Below are 22,935 nucleotides of genomic sequence, written 5' to 3'. Positions count from 1 at the left end.
GCCAAATACCACCCAGGAACGGATTTCCTTTTTCGTCATTTAAACCCATTATCTTGTTCCCTTACTATCTTGCCAAACTGGTTTCCCTCCACTTATATTTCTGAGACATGATGTGACAAGATAACAAGTCTAGACTGTTTGTATAAATAGACAATTAAGTCCTAAAGTTGAAGCAGAAGACCAAAAATCAGTAGTCCTCGTTTTGTTTTTTGTTTTTTTTTTTAATTTTCAGTGTACTGCCCAAATTCCTCTGTAATCCCAAAGAGATTGTCTAACTCCAGAGCATTTTGTTGTGTTTTAAAGGGTTCTCATTAATGGTATAGCACAGTAGGTGTCCAACAATTGTGAAACAAAAGACTAGTAAATAGAGAAAGGAAATGAGAGTGTACCATATTCAATAGAAATTTTAACCTTTGTCCAATTAACCAATTAGAAAACACAATTATAGACACATCCAAACTCCCTGAGGGACCGAATTACTGGGCTGAGGGTTGGGGCCCATGGTCTTGGGGGACATCTAGCTCAATTGGGATAACATAGTTTATAAAGAAAATGTTCTGCATCCTGCTTTGGTGAGTGGCATATGGTTTTAAAAGTTTGTGAGCAGCCATCTAAGATACTCCACTGGTCCCACCACTTCTGGAGCAAGGAAGAATCAAGAAAACCAAAGACTCAAGGGAAAGATTAGTCCAAATAAGTTATGGGCCACAAGTACCACAGCCTCCACCAGACTGAGTCCAGCACAACTAGATGGTGCCTGGCTACCACCACTGACTGCTCTGACAGAGATCACAGTAGAGGGTCTCAGAGCTGGAGAAAAATGTAGACCAAAATTCTAACTCAGAAAAAAAAAACAAACTTACCGGTCTGACCGAAACTGGAGAAACTCCAAGAGTATGGCCCCTGGACACCTTTTTAACTCAGTACTAAAGTCACTCTGAGGTTCACCCTTCCACTAAAGATTAGACATGCACATAAAACAAAATGAGACTAAATGGGCACACCAGCCCAGGGGCAAGCACGAGAAGGCAAGAGGGGACAGGAGAGCTAGTAACCCAAGGTCAAGAAGGGGAAGAGTGTTATGTCATGGGGTTGGCAACCAGTGTGAGAAAACAATATGTGTATTAATTGTTCAATGAGAAACTAATTTGTTCTGTAAACCTTCATCTAAAATACAATAAAAAAGAAAAACACAGTTAACTCAGTAAAGTTGTACTTAATCTCTAGAACGTATTCGTCTGTATAATGAGGGTTGGGACCTTGGAGTTGATATTTTGAGTGATTTTTGATGGTCCAGGGAGAGGGTGTGGGTGAATGCAAGTCCTACTTTCTGAAGATTTCTTTCATTCTAACCAGAGATATGGAAATGAGAAAGTCTCCACCCATGCCTCAAATTATCTGTCCATCCGTAAACATTCTGGAGTTTTATTTTTTTAAATATCAGGAATATGGTCACTGATTTACAGAGTGAGATGTGTCTGGAAGTGACTTTTAAGACAAGCTGGGTGGGTAACCAAGGATAAAAGGTGATGTTATCTCAGAGGTTGACATTTAGTGGCATGCCCTAATTACATTATTTAGGTCAATGCATTCAGCTTCAGCATCCTCCCAAATGGAGAGGATATTGATTATGTGTCTTCAGGAGGCTACTTGTTGTAATTGGTAGTGACTTCAGTAAATGTAGACAGTGACTTCTGAGAGACAAATGGGAAAACTAGACTGGCATCATGATGCTTGGGCTAAGTCCTGGGACTGAATGGACATACCTCCGGGTAACAATTGAGCCATTTGAGGAGTGACTGCAAGAGACTAGTAAGAATAGTGGTAAAACACATATAAAAAGTAAAAATTCCCAAAACACTGTTTTTCATTCTCATTTCACTATAAATCTTTTTTATAATAAAAAAGAGGAGGGTTAGGCCTACCTGAATTTCATCCTCTCAAAATTGGTTGAACCAGAACAAATGTTTCCTAGTCAAAGAACAAATTTAGCAAGCAGCTTTTCCCATGCTTCTAAGAAAAAACCTCTTTATAAAAGCCTCAGGAACCTATTTTAAATCCCAAGCCTTTGTCTTTCACCTCTATGTTCTTAGGGCTCTGAGTAGTGCCACATCTGGTGGTGGTTTGTGTAAAAGGAAATAATATATATAATAGTTTCCTGTTTGGTTGTTTAAACCTATCCCTGGGCTGGACAGAATTTGACCCACTTCAAATAGCAGTGTCCTGTCACCATAATTTATAGCTGTTGGTCAACAAAAGTCACAGTACTTTATCATTAACCCAAAAGTTGCCCAGCCCCCTTATGCAGCCCCTTAATTGTTCTGATTTACACAGATAGTATTATTAATAGCTTAAATACTGGAGACTGATTTCTTTCTTCAGGGGAAAAAAAAAACCAAACCTGTTGACATGTCAAGTTGATTGCAACTCATAGCAACCCTTTAGGACAGACTAGAACTGCCCCATAGGGTTTCCAAGAAGCGGCTGGTAGATTCGAACTGTCAGCATTTTGGTTAGCAGCCAAGCTCTTAACCACTGTGCCACCAGGGCTCATTTCTTTAGAGCATAGAATTATTTTTGACAAGAATCTCACTAAGCCTAGAAAATATGGTAATTTTCACCATCCTGTTTCCCTCTTATTCATTTTTAAGGCCTGATTTCATTTTATTCCTGAACATAAACAGCTGAGCTTTATAATTTATTGTTTGATGACTAGCATAGTGATTAAAAAATTCGCAATAACAAAGTGAAAAATATTTAATACTTTGCATTAAATACTTTTCTAAACTGGTATTCGTTCTCTCACTCTGGCCACAGTTTGTAGTCTCGCCTTGGAAGTGTTTCCCAATCTTGCATTTACTGCAGGGATGGTCAGCTTTCTTCTCTGTGGGCATCTCCATTTGCGGTAAAAGTCTGAGAGACTATGGAATTTGTAACATTATTTCTGTATAGTAGAACCCCTTCAGGTAGCAAACACAACATATTCTTCAAATACAGAATAAATTTTGACAAGTCCCAAATCTGTATTTATATTTGGGGAAAAAAAATCATTCTGCAATCATCACTTGTTTTTGTCCCTGGGTGATGCAAACAGTTAATCTGCTTGGCTGCTAACAGAAAGGCTGGCAGTTCGAGTCCACTCAGAGGTGCCTCAGAAGGAAGGCTTGGCAATATACTTCCCAGAAATTAGCCATTGAAAACCTTATGGAACACAGTTCTACTCTGACATACATGGGGTTGCCATGAGTTAGAGTCCACTCAACAGCAACTGGTTTTGGTTTTTACTCTGGTCTCTTAAATTTACTTTAATTACTTCTTCCATGGGCAGATTAGAAATGTATGAATACTTGATTTCAGTTTGTTGTTGTTGTGTGCCGTCAAGTCAATTCCAACTCATAGTGACTCAGTGTGACAGAGTCAAACCATCCCATAGGGTCTCCTAGGTTGTAATCTTTACTGGAGCAGATCACCAGGTTTTTTCTCCCATGGAGTGTGAGTTTTAACTGCTGACCTATCAGTTAGCAGGCATGCACTTAACCATCGTGCCACCAGGACTTCTGAAATGATTATGATACAGCAGAGAGAAATTATAGCATCACAATATGTTTGATTCGGTTTGTTGTTGTACGCCTTCCCATTGAGGTTTGTCCAGCCTATTGCTGTCAAGTTGATTCCGACTCATAGCGACCCTGTAGGGCAGAGTAGAACTGTCCCATAGGTTTCCCAGGCTGTAATCTTTTTGAAAGCAGACTGCCACATTTTCTCTCGTGGGGTGGCTGATGGGTTCAAGCAGCCAACCTTTCAGTTAGCAGTCGAGCACTTAACCACTGTACCACCAGGGCTCCTTCCATATGGGTGCCACAGAGTTTAAATCATTTATTATCTGACCCTTTACAGAAAAAAGTTTCCTGAAATCTAGGGTAGTACCATGTGTTAAAGTTTAAAGCCTCATATTTGAGCAGCTAGAATCTCTTTAGACTTTAGACATAAACTCTTGTTGGGTACTGCCTGCTGTCCCAAGGTAAGTTATACTATGTTTATCCCAACATACTATTTTAGTTGATTGTTATGTGGGCACTCTTTGTATATATTCTTCTAGTGGTTCTCAGTTCTGGCTGCATTTTAAAAATCATCTGAGGAGGCTTGAATATACTGTTGACCAGTCCCCTAAACCAGAGATCCTAATTTAATTGGTCTTTTTTTTTTAAAGTGGGGCCTGGGCATAGGTATCTCTTAGATGCTCTCCAGGTCATTCTGATATTCATCCAGATCTGAGAACCACAAGCCTACACCATTCAGAGGTCTGTTCACGTGTTGACAATGAGCCCCTATTCTAGGCAGTTTTTATTCACATTTTTCATTACAGATACAATAGAGCTGCATTATACTGATTGTTCTTTAATTTCAAGACAGAAGTGTTACTCAGGGAAATATTAGCTGAGACAATTTTGAAATGTGAAGAGCATATGAAACAGATAATGCAGAGCCCAGAGAAATAGTATTTAAAAGATAGACACTGAGAGGAGCACGCTGGGAATCAGAAAACACTGAGAATTTCAGTACACAAATCACTGAGTAGATTTCTTGCTATCTGGGTAAGTGTATCTATTTTCAACAGTGCTATTAACATAAACAGAGCAATAAATCTAGGGCACCATGCTTTTTTTCAGAGTTGTTAAGAAGAATTATATCAGTCTGCAGGTGTCACACGCAGAGTTACTCAGAATCAGAAAGAAGGCTGATCAGGGGTTAGAAGATCCCCATCTATCTATCTTTTTGCAACCAACCACGTCCAGGCTGTTTATTTAATACTTCCTCTTGCTAATGAAGGTACTGGTTGGGGATGGGTCGGGCTTTCCCATCTCAGCATAAGACTACAAGATTTGAATGTGCCCTTGTGCCGGCTTCACTGACCACAGTAGGTACCCCAAGGAAGACTCTGAGCAGTAATAACAGGTAACAACAGCAGAGTGTGGATCAGACCGCTGATGCTTTTCCTTATTTCCTTTTCTTTCTATTTACCGTGTTCTTTTCCTTCTTCTTTTTACATTTTTCCGAACCAGCAAGTGTGGAGGCAAGACACATCAAAGCAGAGATGGGAACTGAAAGAGCTCTCGTTCTGGACAGATTAGCAAGCAATGTGGCAAAACGAAAAAGCTCAATGCCTCAGAAGTTCATTGGTAAGAATACAAACCTTTTTCCTGCTGCTCTTAGCAGATAGGTTGAATGAGATAACACAGGACAGGCCCTTCCTAGCTTAATCTCTGTTTAAATAAGGTAATTGGCTTTCCATTGTCTGCTTTTGTTCTTCATGGTTCATTTTGATAACTAGAGCAAATAGAATAAAAGATATTAACTAAAAAATCTTAACTACAGATGATGGGAGTATTTTGTGTCCAATTTCCTAAATGGAGTTGGTGCTAAAAATGCTGCATCTTCCTCTTTATTCTGAATGATATCTGTTGCATGAGAGCATTGCGTGCAATTTACACCAGTAAGATTTTGGAGAGAGCATTTTTGTAATCTTTTGTAATTATATTTTACAAGTTGATTCTGTTAGCAGGCTCAAACTTTTTTCATGGTTTATAATGTATTGCCGTGTATTGTTTAGTTTGAGAATTGGCTTTAAGGGAAAGTGGTTGGGAAAACAGATTTAAATAACAAGGTTTGAGTTAGTCATTTGTCTTACTGGAGTTACTTTTTATGCCACTGGTTTTCACATTGTCAAAAGATACAGCAGAATGAGATGGCTGAGAAATAATTATGTTCATTAAAGTGTTAGGATTGCTGAATGGCAGAGATATTTTTCTAAACTTTTGCAGATGTTTACATAAATGTGATCATGGTAATTGAAATAGATTTGTATATTTGAAGTAGGCAGCTGAATTGAATGCATCACTTTTGCTACAAATGGATAGTTGGTCAGTGATACTGAACAAAAATCGTTATCAAACAAAGATAGAACTCCCTCCACACCACTAATATTTTAGAAACCCATCAGTCTCTTTTTCCAAAGCTGCTTGCTGCTGTTTTTCACTTCAGCCCTTTTTTGTTTATTCTTTTCAGTAACTTTTACAGGTATTAAGTGCTTGCTCGGTTTTTACATCTGACTAAATTTTATTCTAGTCTAGATAATTTTGTACATGCAGACATTCTCTGTGAATCACAGAAGTAGATTGAAAGAGCCCATATATATTTTGGGATTACCTAATTAATGTAGTATTTATTTCTGCTTCTTTATTTTTATGAGTTGAAAAGTTTTTGTATACTTTTAGTCACTTTTAAGAATAAATGTGTCAGACTGAGGTTGGTGCATTTCAGTTTAGACACATTCCCTCCTCCTTCCCCTCTTCTCTCCCCTCAGTGAGACATGTCAGGGGGCCAGGTAGTGACAGAGTTCAGGTACAGTGGACCGATTGTGATTCCAAGAAGCTGTCTTAAAACATTGCCCCTCTATCTTTCGAGCTTTGCTTATGTGATGAGGTTGTGACTAGAGTACAAAAGAAAGCTTGGATAGTTATTCTGTGCTGCAAGTATGTTTTAATTTGGGGAAAGTTTTGACTCTAGAAATGGCTGAAGCAGATTAGGAACATGGGGAGAGATGGGTAAGGAAAAAAGAAAGAAGTAGAGTTATGGTCTGTGCATTTTAGTCTAAGAGAACTACAGATAAGAGAAGGTACCTAGTTCTTACAGCTGCCTTAAACCTATAGTTGAGTTGAAGCCCTATTCAATATAATAAAAGTCACTTTGGTATTTTCCTGGGTTTAAAACAACGTTTCATGTGGCCAAACCCATGCCATTTTGCCTCTTGCCGCAGGGCCTCGGGGATCTGTTCTGTTTGTTTGTTATCATTTCTACCAGAGAGTCTTCGCTCCTCCATTTCCAGACTCATGAGAGATGCTGATTTTGTAGGTACTGATTTCTCTCATCAACCATCATGTTCTCTCTGTGCTGGAATCAGGAACCCCGGTAGAGTTAGTTCATAATTTGAGCTGAGATAGCAACCTCAGGGCTTCATGGCTCAGAATAACTGGGGGAAATTTTTTTGGTAAATTGTGGTATCATGCAGTAGAAAAAGTGCTGGACTGAAAGAGCCCTGGATCAGAAGTCAGAAGACCCAGGTTCCGATTCTAGCTCAGTCATTTCTTTACTGTGTGTGCTTAGACAAATCACGTAACCTTTCTGGGCCTCTATTGACTCATCTGTGAAATGAGGAGACTGGATAGGTGATGAAGTGATCTGGAAGGTCCCTTCCAGCGCTAACATTCTGCGAGTCTGTGAGATGAATAAGAAATCTAAGGCAGCAATTGCGGCTACCACTTTGTGTTTCTAAAGTCCGTGTGTAGAACTTCAGGTAACTTTTTTCTCAGAGTTGTGTAGATATTGTTTATTATTATATATGGCTTATTATAAACCATATTATGTGTTTTAAAGTTTTTTTTTTTTTTGAGGAAGATGTTAACCCTGAGAATCTGTAATACAGTTGTATTTGCTCAACATTCATAAATTTTGCTTAGGCTGGCACTACATCCAAATGGTCGTAGAGCTTCTATGATATAGGTGATATTCTTGTTCATAGGCCATGTTCTAATCTTCTAGTGGTAACTTATATCCTGCATCTATGTTTTTGGGGAGGGGGAACATTTAATAAAAGAAACTGCTGGAATCATTTAACTGACTCAACCTTTGTGATAGGAAATAGTAATATCAAGGGGGGCGGGAAAGGGAAAGTTATCTGTGACACTATCCAGGGTATGAGATGAAGTGATATAAAGATTTAGGGCTAATGTTTTCCCTCTTCTCCTGTGTTTAAAATCCTCTCTAAGACACCAGTTTCTGAACAGATTCAGCTGCCAGGGAAATGGCAATGGGTGAGGTGTGAAGGAAGAATGAGTCATTCCCTTTAATCCTTTGCTGACAGTTGTGCACAGCACTCAGACCAACCCTGGCTTCCCTGACCTCTTGAACTGTGAGAGTAAAGGGAAATTATACCATCAGGTCAGCTTGTTACTTTCCTGGCAGGCTAGAGGTATTACCAAAAGGAGCATTTTTCTCCATTAGAGATGAACTGAGGAAGGGGGATTGGATTAAGTCTGAATGCATTTAGAAACACAGAGCATGCCTCTGTTGAAGAGGAAGAGTAAAATTAAATTGCCCAAGTAGGAGAAAAGTAAAACAAATTTTTGTCTAATTCTCCATGAAATGTGCTGTCACTTTCTGTAAAATAAGAAATAAACGGACACACCATCCATCAAATCAGCATCTTTACATCATCAAAATACTTCTTAGCTGTTCTTTTCAGACAAGAAGACTTGATTTTTGGCATCTTAACCCTTTTAGGGGTTTTCCTTTCTCTGAATCTTGTCCTCCTAGTATAAACGTATTTGACTATATGTCTAACTAGGCCATCTTCAAACAGTTGACTCAAGATGGAGCCCAGATTTCTCTCCTGGAAGGAGGAGAAAAATGACTGTATCTGTGTATTTCTATTTCCTGATTTTCATTATTTTCCCAAAAACAGATGTGTTATTCAGACCAAAGTAGCTATTATAGCATCTCCTTATTTTCTTGTGTATTACTTTATTAAAGGAAGTTTTCATGTTGAAAAGAACATGAAAAAAGATCTCACTCACTCGTGGTAAACATGTTAGTGAGGTTTTGACACTTCAGCAAACACCATCAGTTCTCCCTGTGAAGTAACTAATGAGAAATCATCTGCTTTGGTTAACAGAGTGACAGGAAGCAGTTTTTAATACTTGTTTCTAAGAGCAAAAATTATTTTCTCCCACCCCTTCCCAAAGACCACAAGTCCATAATCCTCTAAGCATTACAGTCATAGCATTTTAGAGCTTGAAGGGCTATTAGAGACCATATAGCAAAGATCTTTTACCAAAGAGGGAAGGAGGACCAGAGAGATGAAGAGACATAGCAGGATGTGACAGAGCCAGACCAGAATGTGCGTCCATAAGGTGTTGCAATCTAGGCCTTCCTTCCCCAGGAGGCATCTAGAGCCGTGCATGTTATGGTGCCACACACGGGCTTTGACAGGGAAGAGTCTGGTCATTGGGAACTAGTGGAAGAACGCCCCCTGAAGAAAGGCAGTCATTCTCCTGCAAGGATATGTTTCCTTGAGAAACGAATTGTCTTCTGGTAACTCCTCAGGACAGATAACATCCACATGGCTCTTCGCAGTGTCTCACAGAGGACAAAGGCTTCTGCAGCAACAAAATATGATCTCCAGCTCAGTTTCCCTCACCACTGCCCCGACAGCTCTCTCTCTCTTCTCTCCCTTCCTTCCTGCTTCTTGTTCTGTGGCTACCCTCTGTTTTACTCCTAGTGGAAGACGTGTTAGTGATTTTAGTCTCATTTAGAATAAGATCAGAGCCGTGATGATCATCAGATACTCCGTTTACCCTATTATCCTGACTTCTTTTTTGTTTGCTTGTTTTGTGTGTGGACTTGCAGTAAGAGTACTTCGTAATACATGGGAGAAGTAGAGTGAATGTAGCGACAAAAGCACTTAAGTGACTTGAAGGAACTTAAAGAAAACCCCAACAAGGTGCCTGTAATGTTGGAATTGTGTTATTTTTCTATAGCTCTAATCACCCCCTCCCCCAACACCCCGCTTCAGAAACCTTTCATTGGCTCCCCATTGAGATAAAATCCAGACCAGTCAGTCAGGCTTTCCAAGCCTCCCACAATCTGTCTCCAACTTAGCTTTTTAATTTCATCGTTTCAGTGAACTAATCCTTTACTTCGGCCACAGTGAACTACTTATCCCACCCCTATGTAATTGGTCTTTTTGTGCTCTGTCTGGAATACCCTCCTTCACATCCTCTGTTAAAGGTCTTTTAAGGACACATTGTTTACATCCCCATACGCTGAATTCTCTCTCTGTTCTGTTCTCCCTCTGCACTCAAGTTTAATAGTCTGCTTTTTGTTATGTCTATGACTGTCACTACTACCAACACCACTACAACCTCTCAGAATACAAGGAGACTTTAAAGAAAAGAATAGAGGAACATTTGTCCGAGGTTAGGTGTGTCATATTTAAGAAGTGGTCCATAATTTTCTCTCCGTTCTCTTGGCTACTCTATGCTTTGTTCCGTCATGTAGCACTTAAGGACACTAATTTGTAATAAAATTGTGTAAATGCTGCATCTCACCTATTGAATTGCAAACTTATGTTTGTATTCCTCAAAACATCTGACATGGTGCTATGCAAATTGTAATAATAATAATAGATCTACTACTTCGTGACTGCTTACTTATACCAGGCACTCTGTTAGACACTTTATAAACATCACAATAACTCTCTGCATCATACTCCTTGAATGCATGTGCTGGTCCATGTGGAACAAAGCACAGTTGCTGCCGCTAAGCCTCTTTTTCCTCTGCTCATGGGAGTCACCCCAGCTGAGAATGTGAAGCCACCTCAGTGGTGGGGCTGTGCAGCCATGGGCAAGGCAGCAGCAGGGAAACAGCAGTTAAGCTCAAAAATTTACTGAGATATATGGGCCTTTGGATTGCTTCCTTGTTCTCTGTTTACCAGCTGGGTGACCTTGGAAAGTTGATCAGCCTGTTTGTGCCTTAGGTTCTTCATCTAAGAGATGATACTTCTCACCTTTTAGGACTGATGTGATGATAAAACGAGATAATATATGAAGTAGCTGGGACAGCCCTGGACATACAGTAGGAGCTCAGTACAAAGTAGCTGTCAGTAGTAGTGTTACTACAGAGACAGTGGTAAAAAAAAAAAAATTTTTTTTTTTTTTTTTTTTTGGTAGGTACTGTGAAATATAATGACCAGAAGGGAACAGGGTGGTGGATCCTGTCTCCCAACTCTTAAGGCAGAGATCTGAATCCACATACTCAGCTAAGGTCCCTTCTAGCTCTGGTCTGTGATTCTATATTTCCAGTTTGGCGGTTAGAAGCGAACAACCATATGCCCTCACCATGTGGCAGCCATTCAGGTCAGGGGGTTGGCCAGTTTAGAATTACCAAAGTGTAGATACTAGAGATTGACACTTTTAAAAAGAATCATAGGTAGGGAATACCAACCAGGCAGTCTTGGTTTCTAAACTTAGGACTTGCTGTTGCCATTTGTATTTTCATTGGAAGAAACCTTCTAATTCAGCCTGCAGCTGGTATCGTGAATCATTCAAAGATGTGGTGCGATTTTGACTAGAAGCTGGACTAGAGGCTCTGTGCAAGTTTGGAAGCAGTTACACTCTTGTGGTTTGACTAACCTTTTTTATGAGTGTGTTACTAAAGAAACGTGAGCTCTTGGCTTTTCAATTACTGTAGCTTACCCCTGCTGAGTTTCATACACATTGAGTCATCGTGTCTACAGGTGACTGATAATCATCTGTACCGCTCAAGTTACCGTAACTCGGAGATGAGGGGATCTGATGATTGCAGGTTGTGTGCACGTGAAGCTCTAAGGCTCTCCCATCTTCTTAACAATGAACAGTATTCTGCGCTAACCACAGAACTCTTGTCACCTATTTCCACTCATCCAGGGGTTTATCTTCCTCTTAATGTTTTGTCTCTGACAACTTCAGCATTCAGCTGTTTTCTGACATGTGCTGCAGGTGGTAAAGACTGTGAAACTGTAGGCCTAGTTAAGTAAAGCAAGCTCTTGGGAGAAAGGGTAAAAGCAGTTTGTGATTGCCTGCCCTACCCCAGATACTTTCTGGACCATCTCCATTAGGTGAGAAGATAAAAACGGGTCCTAGGTATCTGGGGAGTTGAGTACAGCTGGTCACATTTGAAAACTATCAATAACCTTGAAAAGACCAAGACACCAAAGTTCATCATTTCTTGGGCCTTTTCAGAGGAATGAGTGTTTGTGATGTTAGCTGATTTTTAGGTTCTCAGTCTCATTTTTCCAGACAGTCTTGATCAAAGATGTCTCCAATCTAGAAGTTGAATAAGAACCACTGGTTACTTTGGCAAAGGTCTACTTTTCTGTTGCTTACTGTTGAGTTGCCAAAGCAGGGTGTTTCTCTTTGCATATTTTTCCTCTCCCCCAGGTATTTATCTGGAAACTATCACCATGGCCTTAAGGTAGTAGGGATGCAGGGGGTGCTGGTCTCTGTGGCTCCAATTTCTGTCAGTTCTGTTCCATTTTACTCATTGCTGTTACATTAATATCCTGAAAATAACATTTGACCACAAGTCTCTTTTGCTCAAGGCCATGTTTGTTCAAATCCACACCCTATGGTTGGTCATTCAGAATGCCCATTATTCGGTCCTACCATATTTATCTTTTTTCAATGTTTCCCAAAATGTGGGATGCAGACTGCCAGGAGGCACACAGGACATTAAAAAAAACTTGGTTCACATAGTAAGAAAATTATTTTTTTAAAGTCCTTTTTCAGTCTTACTGATTATACCAAGGAGAAAGGTTAAGACTTAATTTGATGCTAGTTGCTTCTAACACTAATTTCACACTTGCTAATCTCTGTTATTAACAAGGAAGATGGGGATCTTAGTCTAAAAGTTTTCTACTCATGGTAGTACCTGATCAGAATTTAATAAATTACTCTGTTGTCTTTATTTTTCATAATTACCTTCTATTTATGGCAAGTGATTCTGGTTTCTGTGTTGATGATATAAAGTTTCCTTAAATTTTTTTTTTTTTAATCTTAGCCAGAAAAAAAAAGTGAGCTGATTTAAACAACAACAAAATACCCCTGACATTTACTAAGTGCTTTCTATGTGCCAGGCACAATTCTCAGTGCTTTCCAATGATCCCTCAAGGTAGATAGGATTTTTATCCCCATTTTATATGAGGACTTGGTGGCAATGGACAGATTAAGTAACTTGCCCAAGGTCACTCCTTTAGTAACTGGTAGAGCTAGCATCAAACCCAGCCTGATTCTGGAGCTCATGCTCTCGACCCCAATTCCCTGGCATGTGGATATGTTAGAATGTGAAGAAGTGGGTAAGTGAAGTTTTAGAAATACTTTATTTCACACTCCTTGATATAACCTTAGCCAGACTCTCTTACTCTTCCCTGCTCATGTTCTGTGTATTTCCACCTCTCTGCTTTCATTCATGCTCCTCTCTAAATCTTACTGTTGTTAGATGCTGTCGAGTCAGCCCCCAACTTAGGGCAACCCCACGCACAACGAAATGAAACATTGCCAGTCTTGCACCATCCCCTTGATTGGTTGCAGATCAGACTGTTATAAACCATAGGGTTTTCATTGGCTGATTTTCAGAAGTTGATAGCCAGACCTTTCCTCCTAGTCCATGTTAGTCTGGAAGCTCTGCTGAAACCTGTTCGCCGTCATAGCAAAACGCAGGCCCCCACTGACAGATGGGTGGTGTCTGCGCATGAGGTACATTGGCTAGAAACTGAACACAGGTCTCCAATGTGGAAGACGAGATTCTACCACTGAATCACCACTGCCTCTCCCTCTCTCATTAGAATGTCTAAAATCTAAATCCTAACCAGTTCATCAAGACCAGCTCATCAGTTCATCTAGATTTTCCCAAAATGCTTTCGCTTCCTCAACTACTCTTTTTTTTTTTAATTGAACTCTAGATGAAGGTTTATGGAACAAACTAGTTTTCTCATCAAACAGTACACACATTGTTGTATGACATTGGTGAACAACCCCACAACACGTCAACACTCTCCTTCTCAACCCTGGATTCCCTATTACCGAGCTTTCCTGTTCCTTCCTGGCTTCCAGTCCCTGCCCCAGGGCTGGTGCGCCCCTTTAGTCTTGTTTTGTTCCATGGGCCTGTTCCATTTTTCACTGAAGGGTGAACCTCAGAAGTGACCTCATTACTGAGCTGAAAAAGTGTCCGGGGGCCAAACTCTCAGGGTTTCTCCAGTCTCTGTCAAGCCAGCAAGTCTAATCTTTCTTTATGAGCTAGAATTTTGTTCTGCATTTTTCTCTAGCTCTGTCTGGGACCTCAACTACTCTTGAATTTCTTTGCATTCCCTTACACTTAAATATACAGTTTGTTCCAAACTGTCTTGCTCTTTTGTATATGTTGCCTTATAATTCTTTTTACAAAAGACATGTTACTCTGCTTAAATGCTTCAACTGTGAAATTTAAAATAAAAGCAAAGGCTTTCATATAGCAAAGCAGCCCATTCACAACTTTTAGCATATAATTTTTCTCCAATTGTATATATGCAGGTCTTATTTCTCTCCCACTAGGTTGGAGAAACCTCAAAAATAGGAACGAGTTATTCTTGTTTTCTTGTATATTTGTTTGTTTTCATTAATGAGCCCTTTACTGTATGGCAGCAACAAATTTTGGAACTACAACCTGCCTAGAAAGGCGTAGAAGAGGATGTGGTTCAGCAAATATCTCTAGAATCCAAGGTGAAGGGAATAAAAAAGCGTCAGGAATAACTTTAGCATCACTTGATACATCTTCCATGCTTTCTCTTCTCTCCACCAGCCACTCACCACGGAGCTCATCTGTCATCACTGCAGACCCGTTCCTGCCTTTCCTGTGGCCAGAGAGCCTCTGTTTTCTAACACACAACACCTACACACCCAGAAGGTGGCTAAACTATTTTCAGCATTTCTCAGCAGTTTGACATAAGAAGTAGGAGAGGGTGACCACAAATAAATTTTTGTCAGTCAGTGAAGTGTGAGGTGGGCCTAATGGCCAATCTCACACCTGTATGATCACATACATAGCGATGACATATTTTTTAAGCAAAAGAGGAGTAATACATGATGAAAGGGACAAAGATCATCATCTCTCATCGAGAGACCTTTTCTAAAACTTTCTGCATTTGAAGCTCTTTTACTGAAATCTCTGTTAGTCTGGTGACTGGTGTGTTTTGCAAGTGGTAGGTTGGAGTTTTGGGGTTATTTTCTCTACCTCTAGCTATTTAAAAACCTGCTGAGGCCAGTCACTGAGAATCCCCACTTTTGTAGCACTTCCGTCCCTCTGGCTATCTAGTATAAAAAATAAAAAATAGCAAGCAGAAAATAAGAGGTTGGAAGCTGACTGTGTTTTAAGAGTTCACGAACGATGTGTGAGGCATTCATGCTCCTGTACGCAGTGGAAGTTCCCTTATCCCTTTAAACCCCTCCTTACTATGCCTTTGCTTCTTTTTCTCCTCATTTCTCTAGGGTTCCCCTCTGATATGTGCAATGGACACACTGTACTTTGTGGTCCCAACCTAATGCCTGTTGGCTTAATTTATTTTGTATAAATGTGTTGCTACCAGCCAGCATCTCCTGAGACTTCAGCACCATATGGAACTGCTTGGGATAAGTGTTCTTGAAAAGGCAAAATATCCTTCTTTGCTTTTTTTTTTTTCCTTCTTCACTTTTTGAAAACTCTGGGAAGTAATTTTTTAAAGTCTCTGCCTTTGTAACCCTTTCTTTCACCTGTTCTAGGTGAGAAGCGCCATTGCTTTGACGTCAACTATAATTCCAGCTATATGTATGAGAAGGAGAGTGAGATAATACAGAGCCGAATGATGGACCAAGCCATCAATAACGCCATCAGCTATCTTGGCGCTGAAGCCCTGCGCCCCTTAGTCCAGACACCACCTGCTCCCACCTCAGAGATGGTTCCAGTTATCAGCAGCATGTATCCCATTGCCCTCACCCGTGCTGAGATGCCAAACGGTGCCCCCCAGGACCTGGAGAAGAAGAACATCCACCTGTCAGAGAAGAACATGCCTTCTGAGAGAGGTCTGTCCCCCAACAACAGTGGCCACGACTCCACGGACACTGACAGCAACCATGAAGAACGCCAAAATCACATTTACCAGCAAAATCACATGGTCCTTCCTCGGGCTCGCAATGGGATGCCACTCTTGAAGGAGGTCCCCCGCTCTTATGAACTCCTCAAGCCCCCACCCATCTGCCCAAGAGACTCCATCAAAGTGATCAACAAAGAAGGGGAGGTGATGGATGTGTATCGGTGTGACCACTGTCGCGTCCTGTTTCTGGATTATGTGATGTTCACTATTCACATGGGTTGCCATGGCTTCCGCGACCCTTTTGAGTGTAATATGTGTGGGTATCGAAGCCATGATCGGTATGAGTTCTCATCTCACATAGCCAGAGGAGAACACAGAGCCATGCTGAAGTGAACATCATCCTAGAGAATGCTCCTGAGTATTCAACATCATTTTTAAGAACTGATACCTGCTACATAACAATCACTGTCAGAACTAACTCAGTTCCAAACTCCTTTCCATACCATTTTTAGGATCTAAAGGGTCAGTTTCACAAGGGCAGCCAGAGAAACGCTGTCTTCATTCAGAAATTGTTTGCAAGTCAATCATGTTATTACTTTTGTGAAACCTTTGTTTTCCCGTCAGAGACTTGAATCTTATGATATTTAAAAGCCATTGAAGTATTTGGTCATTACCTCTTGCAGCAATAGAAAGGCCAGGCATCCATTGAAGTTTGTTGCCAGTCAGAACAGTCCTCCAGTTATACTGCATGAGACATTCTTTCTCAGATACATCCGTCATATGTGGAAAAGCCTTTTGGTCAAATGCCCAAATCCACAGAGACAAAAAGCTGACCAGCTGACCTTGCTGGAAGCCTTGCCCTTCTGCACTTAACACAAATCTGAAGGGTTGTGATATAATCTCCCCATCCCAAATTATAGTCTAAGGAAAAGAACAATCACAAAATAAGTGTCTGTTACTGGTAGCTGAAGACCCTATCCTTCAAGCCTCAGATCCATTCGCTGTCAATGCACAGGTAAAAGAACAAGTCATCTGATGATACTTATACTTCCACCCTTTACCCTCCCATCTCCAATTAAAGGCTGCTTTGGGTTAAACCAAATGTCTGTAGGAGAAGTTTTATACCAGAAGAGCCAGTGGTCTTAAATATAGACTGTCATTGAAACTAGAAAGTTGTTCACTGTGGGTGACGGCATCCACTTCCTTTGATCAAGATTGACAGAGTAGGGGCCTGAGGGGGGAAACGGTTTAGCCATTCCAACTGGAGAAGAAAAAACAAGCTGCCTAAAAGGACCTGGTCTCCTTCATGGAGTGCTGGCATACAGAGCCAAAGCAAACTTGCCAATGACTTTTTTCAAATAATTCAAAGGGCGTGGTTTAGTCTCCCCCTCCCCATAGGGGAGGAATTGGGGGTAGATGCCATGAGTGTTGTTAGATCATAACTGAGCTTCACGATGGGGTGAGGGGACGCCTCTGCTGAAGGTTCTCCTTGATCAGACAATTTTCCCCCATTTTAAATGAAGCTGCTGTATTCTAAGAAGATTCTCGAAAGTCTGATCTTGGGTCTGCAGATGTATCGATCATCTTTACCGTTAGTAATAATGAGGGACATGCTATCTACGAGAAATGCTGTGATAATCGTAAAATTAGCAGCAGGCGGGGGGGAGGGGGGCGTCACAAAAACTGTTAATTCCATATTTGCCACTAATTAGCTCTGTGACTTTGGGTGAATCTCTTAACTCTGAAAAATAAGTTTCCTCAACCATAAAATAAGAGTTGGATTTAGATGATTGCTAAGATCTCTTCCAGCTTTAAACTAATGTGATCATGCAGTAAGCACAAGTTATTTTTTAAACCTTTTAATTTATGGGTATTAAGCAGAAGAGTGTATGACTATATGTTTCACATTGCTTTAGTGTGAAAATGGTAGTGCGTTTGATTTTTCCTTTAACCATTGAGTTGTGAATATGAAGAGAATGGTGGGGAGGAACAAAAAACAGGAAGGTATTTTCAGCTTGCCCCAAAGTGTACATACAGACTGGCACCTGCAGCCGCTTGCCAAAGCCTTTTTTTTTTTTTTTTTTTCCTTCTTAAGAACTTTTATTCCAAACCGACTACGGTCAAGTCGATCCCACCTCATAGTGACCCTATAGGACAGAGTAGAACTGCCCCATAGAGTTCCAAGGCTCTAAATCTTTACAGAAGCAGACTGCTACTATCTTTCTCCCATGGAACGGCTGGTGGGTTCGAACTGCCAACCTTTTGGTTAGCAGCCTAGTCCTTTGACCACTGTGCCACCAGGGGTCAGAACTTGTGTTAGGGAAAATAAATTCTGTTCCAGGAACAACTTCGTGGACCCAATTTACAAATTAGAGTCAGCTTTGTGAATATTTCTACCAGAGCCAAGAAACCCAAATTCCCAGTAGTTTAGTGCTTTATGTATCTGCCTTGATATTTCTAAAGGGCTTATGCATTAGGCTCACACTCAACTCGTTTATGTGCTGCCAGTAATTAAAACATTCCACCTCAGCCTGCACAAATGGCTTATCCTTCTTTGAAGCATGGTGTCTGTCTCAGGGAAAAAGGTTTTATGAGATACCATGGCAACAGTCCCAACATGTTTGAGATTTCACCTAAAGGCCTAGATGTATTTTGGTGCATAGTCTTCAGCGTATCACTGTATTTCCGTAATACTAGATCCCAAGATATGCCAGATTGCTTATACCCATTGTGAAAGAGGAGCTGCTTATTATATTCTTGAAATATCATACATCCTGCTGACTCTTTGAGAGTCAAGAGAAAGAGAATTTGGAAGCAGGGATTAGTAGGAGAGAAAGCTTGGGGAAGGGAGTATTTCTCCTAGATTAGTAGAAAACTTTTGCTGAAGAAACCAACCTCTGCATCTCAAAATGGTAAACCTAAGGCCCATCCCACCAACCTGGGGACACTTTTTGTAGCTATAACCCTCCTTTTTCCTGTGACTAATGGAGTTGCTAAGTGGTTTCCGTTCTTCTGAGGTCAGTTTTCTGAGTGGGGCGACCATTCACAAAGGCTGCCCTGTCATTGTAGCATTCTGAGCTTAGATTGGGACACAAACATTCCAAAGAAAGTTTCTATATGGAACTCCATGTTCTCAAGTCTTAAAATTGAGCCAGGATGGTATGCAGTGGCTTCCACCACACAGGCAAACACTTCTTCTGTACTTACTCTTTGTACTAATTAATAGCCACTCTCCTCCCCACTCTTGCTGGGACTGGGAAGAGGATCCTAGGAAGATGGCTACAGAGAAGAGTGGATTCAGGGCTAGCATCTGACCCTGTTGGGCAGTGAAGTCCTGTAGCAGCTTCAGGTAGCACATTGACTTTCTCAGTCCCTCTGAACACAGAGTTCTGTAGGTCGTCTTCTTTCTCATCAGCCCTCTTGTTAGCTAGCCCTCCCACCACACACCCAGGAGGCCAAAATCTGAGGAACAGTCAAACCCACTGGAACATCCCTTGCAGCCAAGGTAACAGAATGGGGATGAGGGTGGAAAAGGAAGAAAATCAGCTCACCAAATGTTCCCCTGTCACTTTTTGGATCGTTGCACATTTACTTCCTACTGGCAGAGAACTAAATAAAAGTGTCTCCCCATGGCCCTCTGCCACTATCACCAGAAAAAAAGAGAAACAACAAAAGATAACTAATAAATTCACCAGTCTTTAGATTTAAGTCATTCTTCCAAAAAGACGTTTGCTTTGGTAGAGATAAGCTAGCTAATCTGATGTTTTGTTACCCAGTCAGAGCAGTTATTGACTCAGCTTCTTTCTCAGTGACAAAATTTCTCACCTTTTAAATGTGGTGCTTACCATTTTGCTAGGTCCATACTTAGACTAGCCCAGATATAAAAATGACCTCAGATTGCTTTTGCAAAGAGAAATTTCTAAAAACAAAATTTTTACTCATTTGTAACACCGTGTTAACAAATTTCATGAGCATAGAGTTTTACAAATAACATCACTATTCTTATGCTCTCCTGTTTTTTGTTTTTTGGTTTTTTTTTTGTCCCCTGAAGAATGTGAGGTTTAGAATGTTTTAAGGGAAAAAGCAGTATTTGTGATATACATCCCAGGGCAGACGATAAGACTGTAATGGAAATGTTTCTTTAAAGTTCTAACTTTAAAGTGTACCCCACTGAGAGGAGGTATGTTGGCCTCTAGGGGAAGTTTAGAAACTCCAGACCACTCCAGATTTGTAAAAGAGCCTGAACTTCTCTGAGGATTCAGACTCAGAACGAGGACTTGCGAGCTCAAGAGGAAAGAAAGGAGAGGGGTGAAAATTTAGTCCTGGAAAATAGCATCAGAAGCAGAAGAATTAGATATACAGTGATACCTTTTAGAGAATTGGAAGCTATTTTTTGTGGTAAAAGTATAGTTCAGAAGATTTCTATGGGCAGGCTTCAGAAAACTAGAACAATTTGGGATTTAAGTGACTGTAAAGAGGACAATGTTGACCTGAACCCAAAGGCTAGATCCGGGCCATTCTAGGAAAAGGACTGTGTTCTCTAAGACTGAAGGACTGAATAGTTCTGAGGATGATAAGTGAACCAGGGTTGGGGACTCCTGACTGTGGACGTAGCAGAACCTAGAAGAGACCTGTGGGCTATAAACTTGTGTGAGCTCATAAAGTTACCCAAGATGTACCTCGGACTTACCCAAGCTGTATATATAGTTTGCACCCTGCAATGCCATCAGTACGATAAACAGGTTTTTGCACTTTGAAGCAGTTAGATGCAAGTTTTCTCTATTTCGATAGTGGATTATCTTACACATTTATTGATTGAGTTGCTTCTTGAAATGTTAATGTTAGGATTAAAAATGTAAGGATATAACAATACCTACCTCCCAAGGATGTTGTGAGGTTTTTTATGTAATTTTGTCTACAAGATAATGTCACTTTGGGCAGTGTATTATATTGGGTGATTGCAGATATTCCACTATGTGTACTGTGTCTAGATTTAAAGACATGAAAAATACTCAAAGACCATACTAGGACCATAATTGTAAGTCAGTTGTTATTGGAGGCAACTGATCTCTACCGCACAATTGCCTTCACATTGTTTTAATACATAAGGGTAGAGAATGTGGTGAATCTTGGAACTAGTGTAAGTTAACCCCACGCTACAGACACTTCATGGCATCGCACTTCAGTAAAGTAGAAAAGCTTTGCTCCCTCACCTTCTCATGAGCCTTCAACCATTAGTTCCCCCAAGCAAGTTTCCTCACATGGTCCTCACCATCTATCTCTCCACCAGCCCCACTCCAGAAAGCCTGGAGAACAGCCCCACAGTGCCACCCACCTTTTCCTTTCCAATCCTTTACCACACATCTGTGGGGGCTACTTCATATTCCAAATATAAGTGCAGCTTTGCTTCTTCCTCTCCTGAAAAGACTGAGGGCAAATATTTTAACATGTTAGGAAAATGGGGCAGCTGTAAAAATGACTGATCCCATTTCCAGTGACTCATTTACACAAGGACTTTTCCAGGTTAGCAGACAAGGCTTTTTTCGGTGGGCCTGCTTCTGTGGGTTCACAGAAACCAAATTACTGTGGGTTGCAAAGAATGAGCAGGTCATTTGAAAAGCAGACATCCCTTCACCCAGACTGTGGTTTTGCATGTTCAGGCTCTCCGTCTGTGAGCTTCGGTGAGGGATCATTTTGGCTACTGGAAAAACCAAAGCTTATTTTTAATTTCTGGCTGCCAGAGCCGAGCCGCCACAAGTGTAGTCTGTGGATGACCCTCGGCTGCAGAATGGTGGGGGAGGCATTGAGAATGGAAAGGGGTTTGTGGCTCAGGATGGCTTTCCCACCAGGAGTGAGGGAGGGAGCCCTTGCAAAGGGTTTTGACAGTCTGTCCTCACACTCCCTCCTATCTGGGTTCTCAGAAATGTCTTCCCTACCTGCAGTGAACTTCTCTCTTGACTCTGGAATTTTACCTGAAGTCCAACAATGTGGAGCACCGCCAGGTGCCCCACTCCTCTGTAAAGACTTTAAAAAAAAGACCGCTTGTGAAATGTAGCAATGCTCACCCTTGCCAGAACCATAAAAGCATCAAAAGCAACCCTGCTGATAGTTTTCAAGATTTTGGTTTTTTTTAATAGAATTTGATTTTTACAGTGAAAAATAAAAAAAATACTGGTGTGCTTAAAATCAGTCATTGTTCATGCCTGTCATTTGTAGTTGCTGCTGTCAGAGAATGGGAGGGTTTCATTCTGCCCCTAGGAATATTGTCTTAATTTAGCCCCTCTGGCTATTTCATAAAGTCCAAGTATCAAGATAAATGGAATTGTCACCTAAATAAAGCATCTCACCTGACACCTTGCTGAGTTTGCCACTGGTATGCTACTGCTGACCCCCAGCCCCTAGAATGGGATTCTGGTTCCACTGGTCCTCAGTACACTAAGGGTTTGGGGGCTTGAACTTAGCAGGATCCACGCACTAAGCACAGCATCTCCAGTCCAAGCCACAGCTTCATCCTCCCTTCCTCCCAGCAGAGATTTCCTGGAAGCCAGGCAAGTCTTGACTTGTTCATCCACATCGGGGAAACTCAAGTTGGCAGAACGTTTAAATACAATTTTTAGATAATTGGAGGCCCAAACCTAGGGTGTTGGGGGAAACTCCTAAGAACGTGGCATTACCGATTGGGCAGCTTTCTCCTTGTTCTGATATCTTGTGTTCTCTCTTTGAAAATGTCAGAAAACAGGTTTTAAGAGGTGGTCTGGCTTTCTGCTCAGCCACATCCAAAGCACCTCACCTTCCCTTGCCTTTCCCCTCTTCTGTTGAAGAGGCAGGAGGATGTTTCTGAACTTCAAGCATTAGGAAATGTGGGGCCAGGTTTGGTGGCAGCTTTTGCTGGCTCCTCATCCCCCTCCCTTCACTGCTACCCAAGCTGCTCTGAGGATCTCCAGCAAGTTTTCAGTCTCAACACAAAGGACACGGAGAGAGGAAGGGTATGGGGGTCTGACTTTGTATTTTGACATTAAATGCATTTAAAAATGGCCTTTTGGTAGTTGGTTTTCAGCCTTGGATAGAGTGGCATGTGGCCTTCCCTGTCCCATTCCCTTCCCAAAGCAGAAGCTGCTCACAAAGGAGATAAGGAGACACTTGTCCCCTTTGCCAGTAAGCAATGGGGAGAGCCTCTGTGGATGACTTGTGCTGGGGTTAGGGCTGAATGGGCTTCCTTCCATCCTGAGGATAGTTTC

The 22,935-nt window shown here is 41.1% G+C and overlaps 1 protein-coding gene across 4 annotated transcripts in view; it reads left to right on the top strand.

Annotated features, from left to right (window-relative positions):
- IKZF3 (IKAROS family zinc finger 3) overlaps positions 1-21,872 on the top strand; it is a 93,660-nt gene extending 71,788 nt beyond the window's left edge. For 3 of the 4 annotated variants that reach the window (XM_049860401.1, XM_049860400.1, XM_049860399.1), the window contains 2 exons: positions 5,064-5,180; positions 15,387-21,872. In XM_049860401.1, the coding sequence (XP_049716358.1) occupies positions 5,064-5,180; positions 15,387-16,090 (821 nt within the window). In that variant the 3' untranslated portion in view covers positions 16,091-21,872. Of the gene's footprint in view, positions 1-4,711; positions 4,957-5,063; positions 5,181-15,386 lie in introns of those variants that run through there. The other variant, XM_049860402.1, reaches the window with a different exon arrangement.
- Positions 21,873-22,935: the final 1,063 nt, after the last annotated feature.

This window comes from Elephas maximus, chromosome 19 (genome assembly GCF_024166365.1).
Source record: "Elephas maximus indicus isolate mEleMax1 chromosome 19, mEleMax1 primary haplotype, whole genome shotgun sequence".
In the NCBI taxonomy this organism is placed as follows: domain Eukaryota; kingdom Metazoa; phylum Chordata; class Mammalia; order Proboscidea; family Elephantidae; genus Elephas; species Elephas maximus.
Note: the sequence above shows the minus strand (reverse complement) of the source record. Positions and strands in the feature narration are given on the sequence as shown.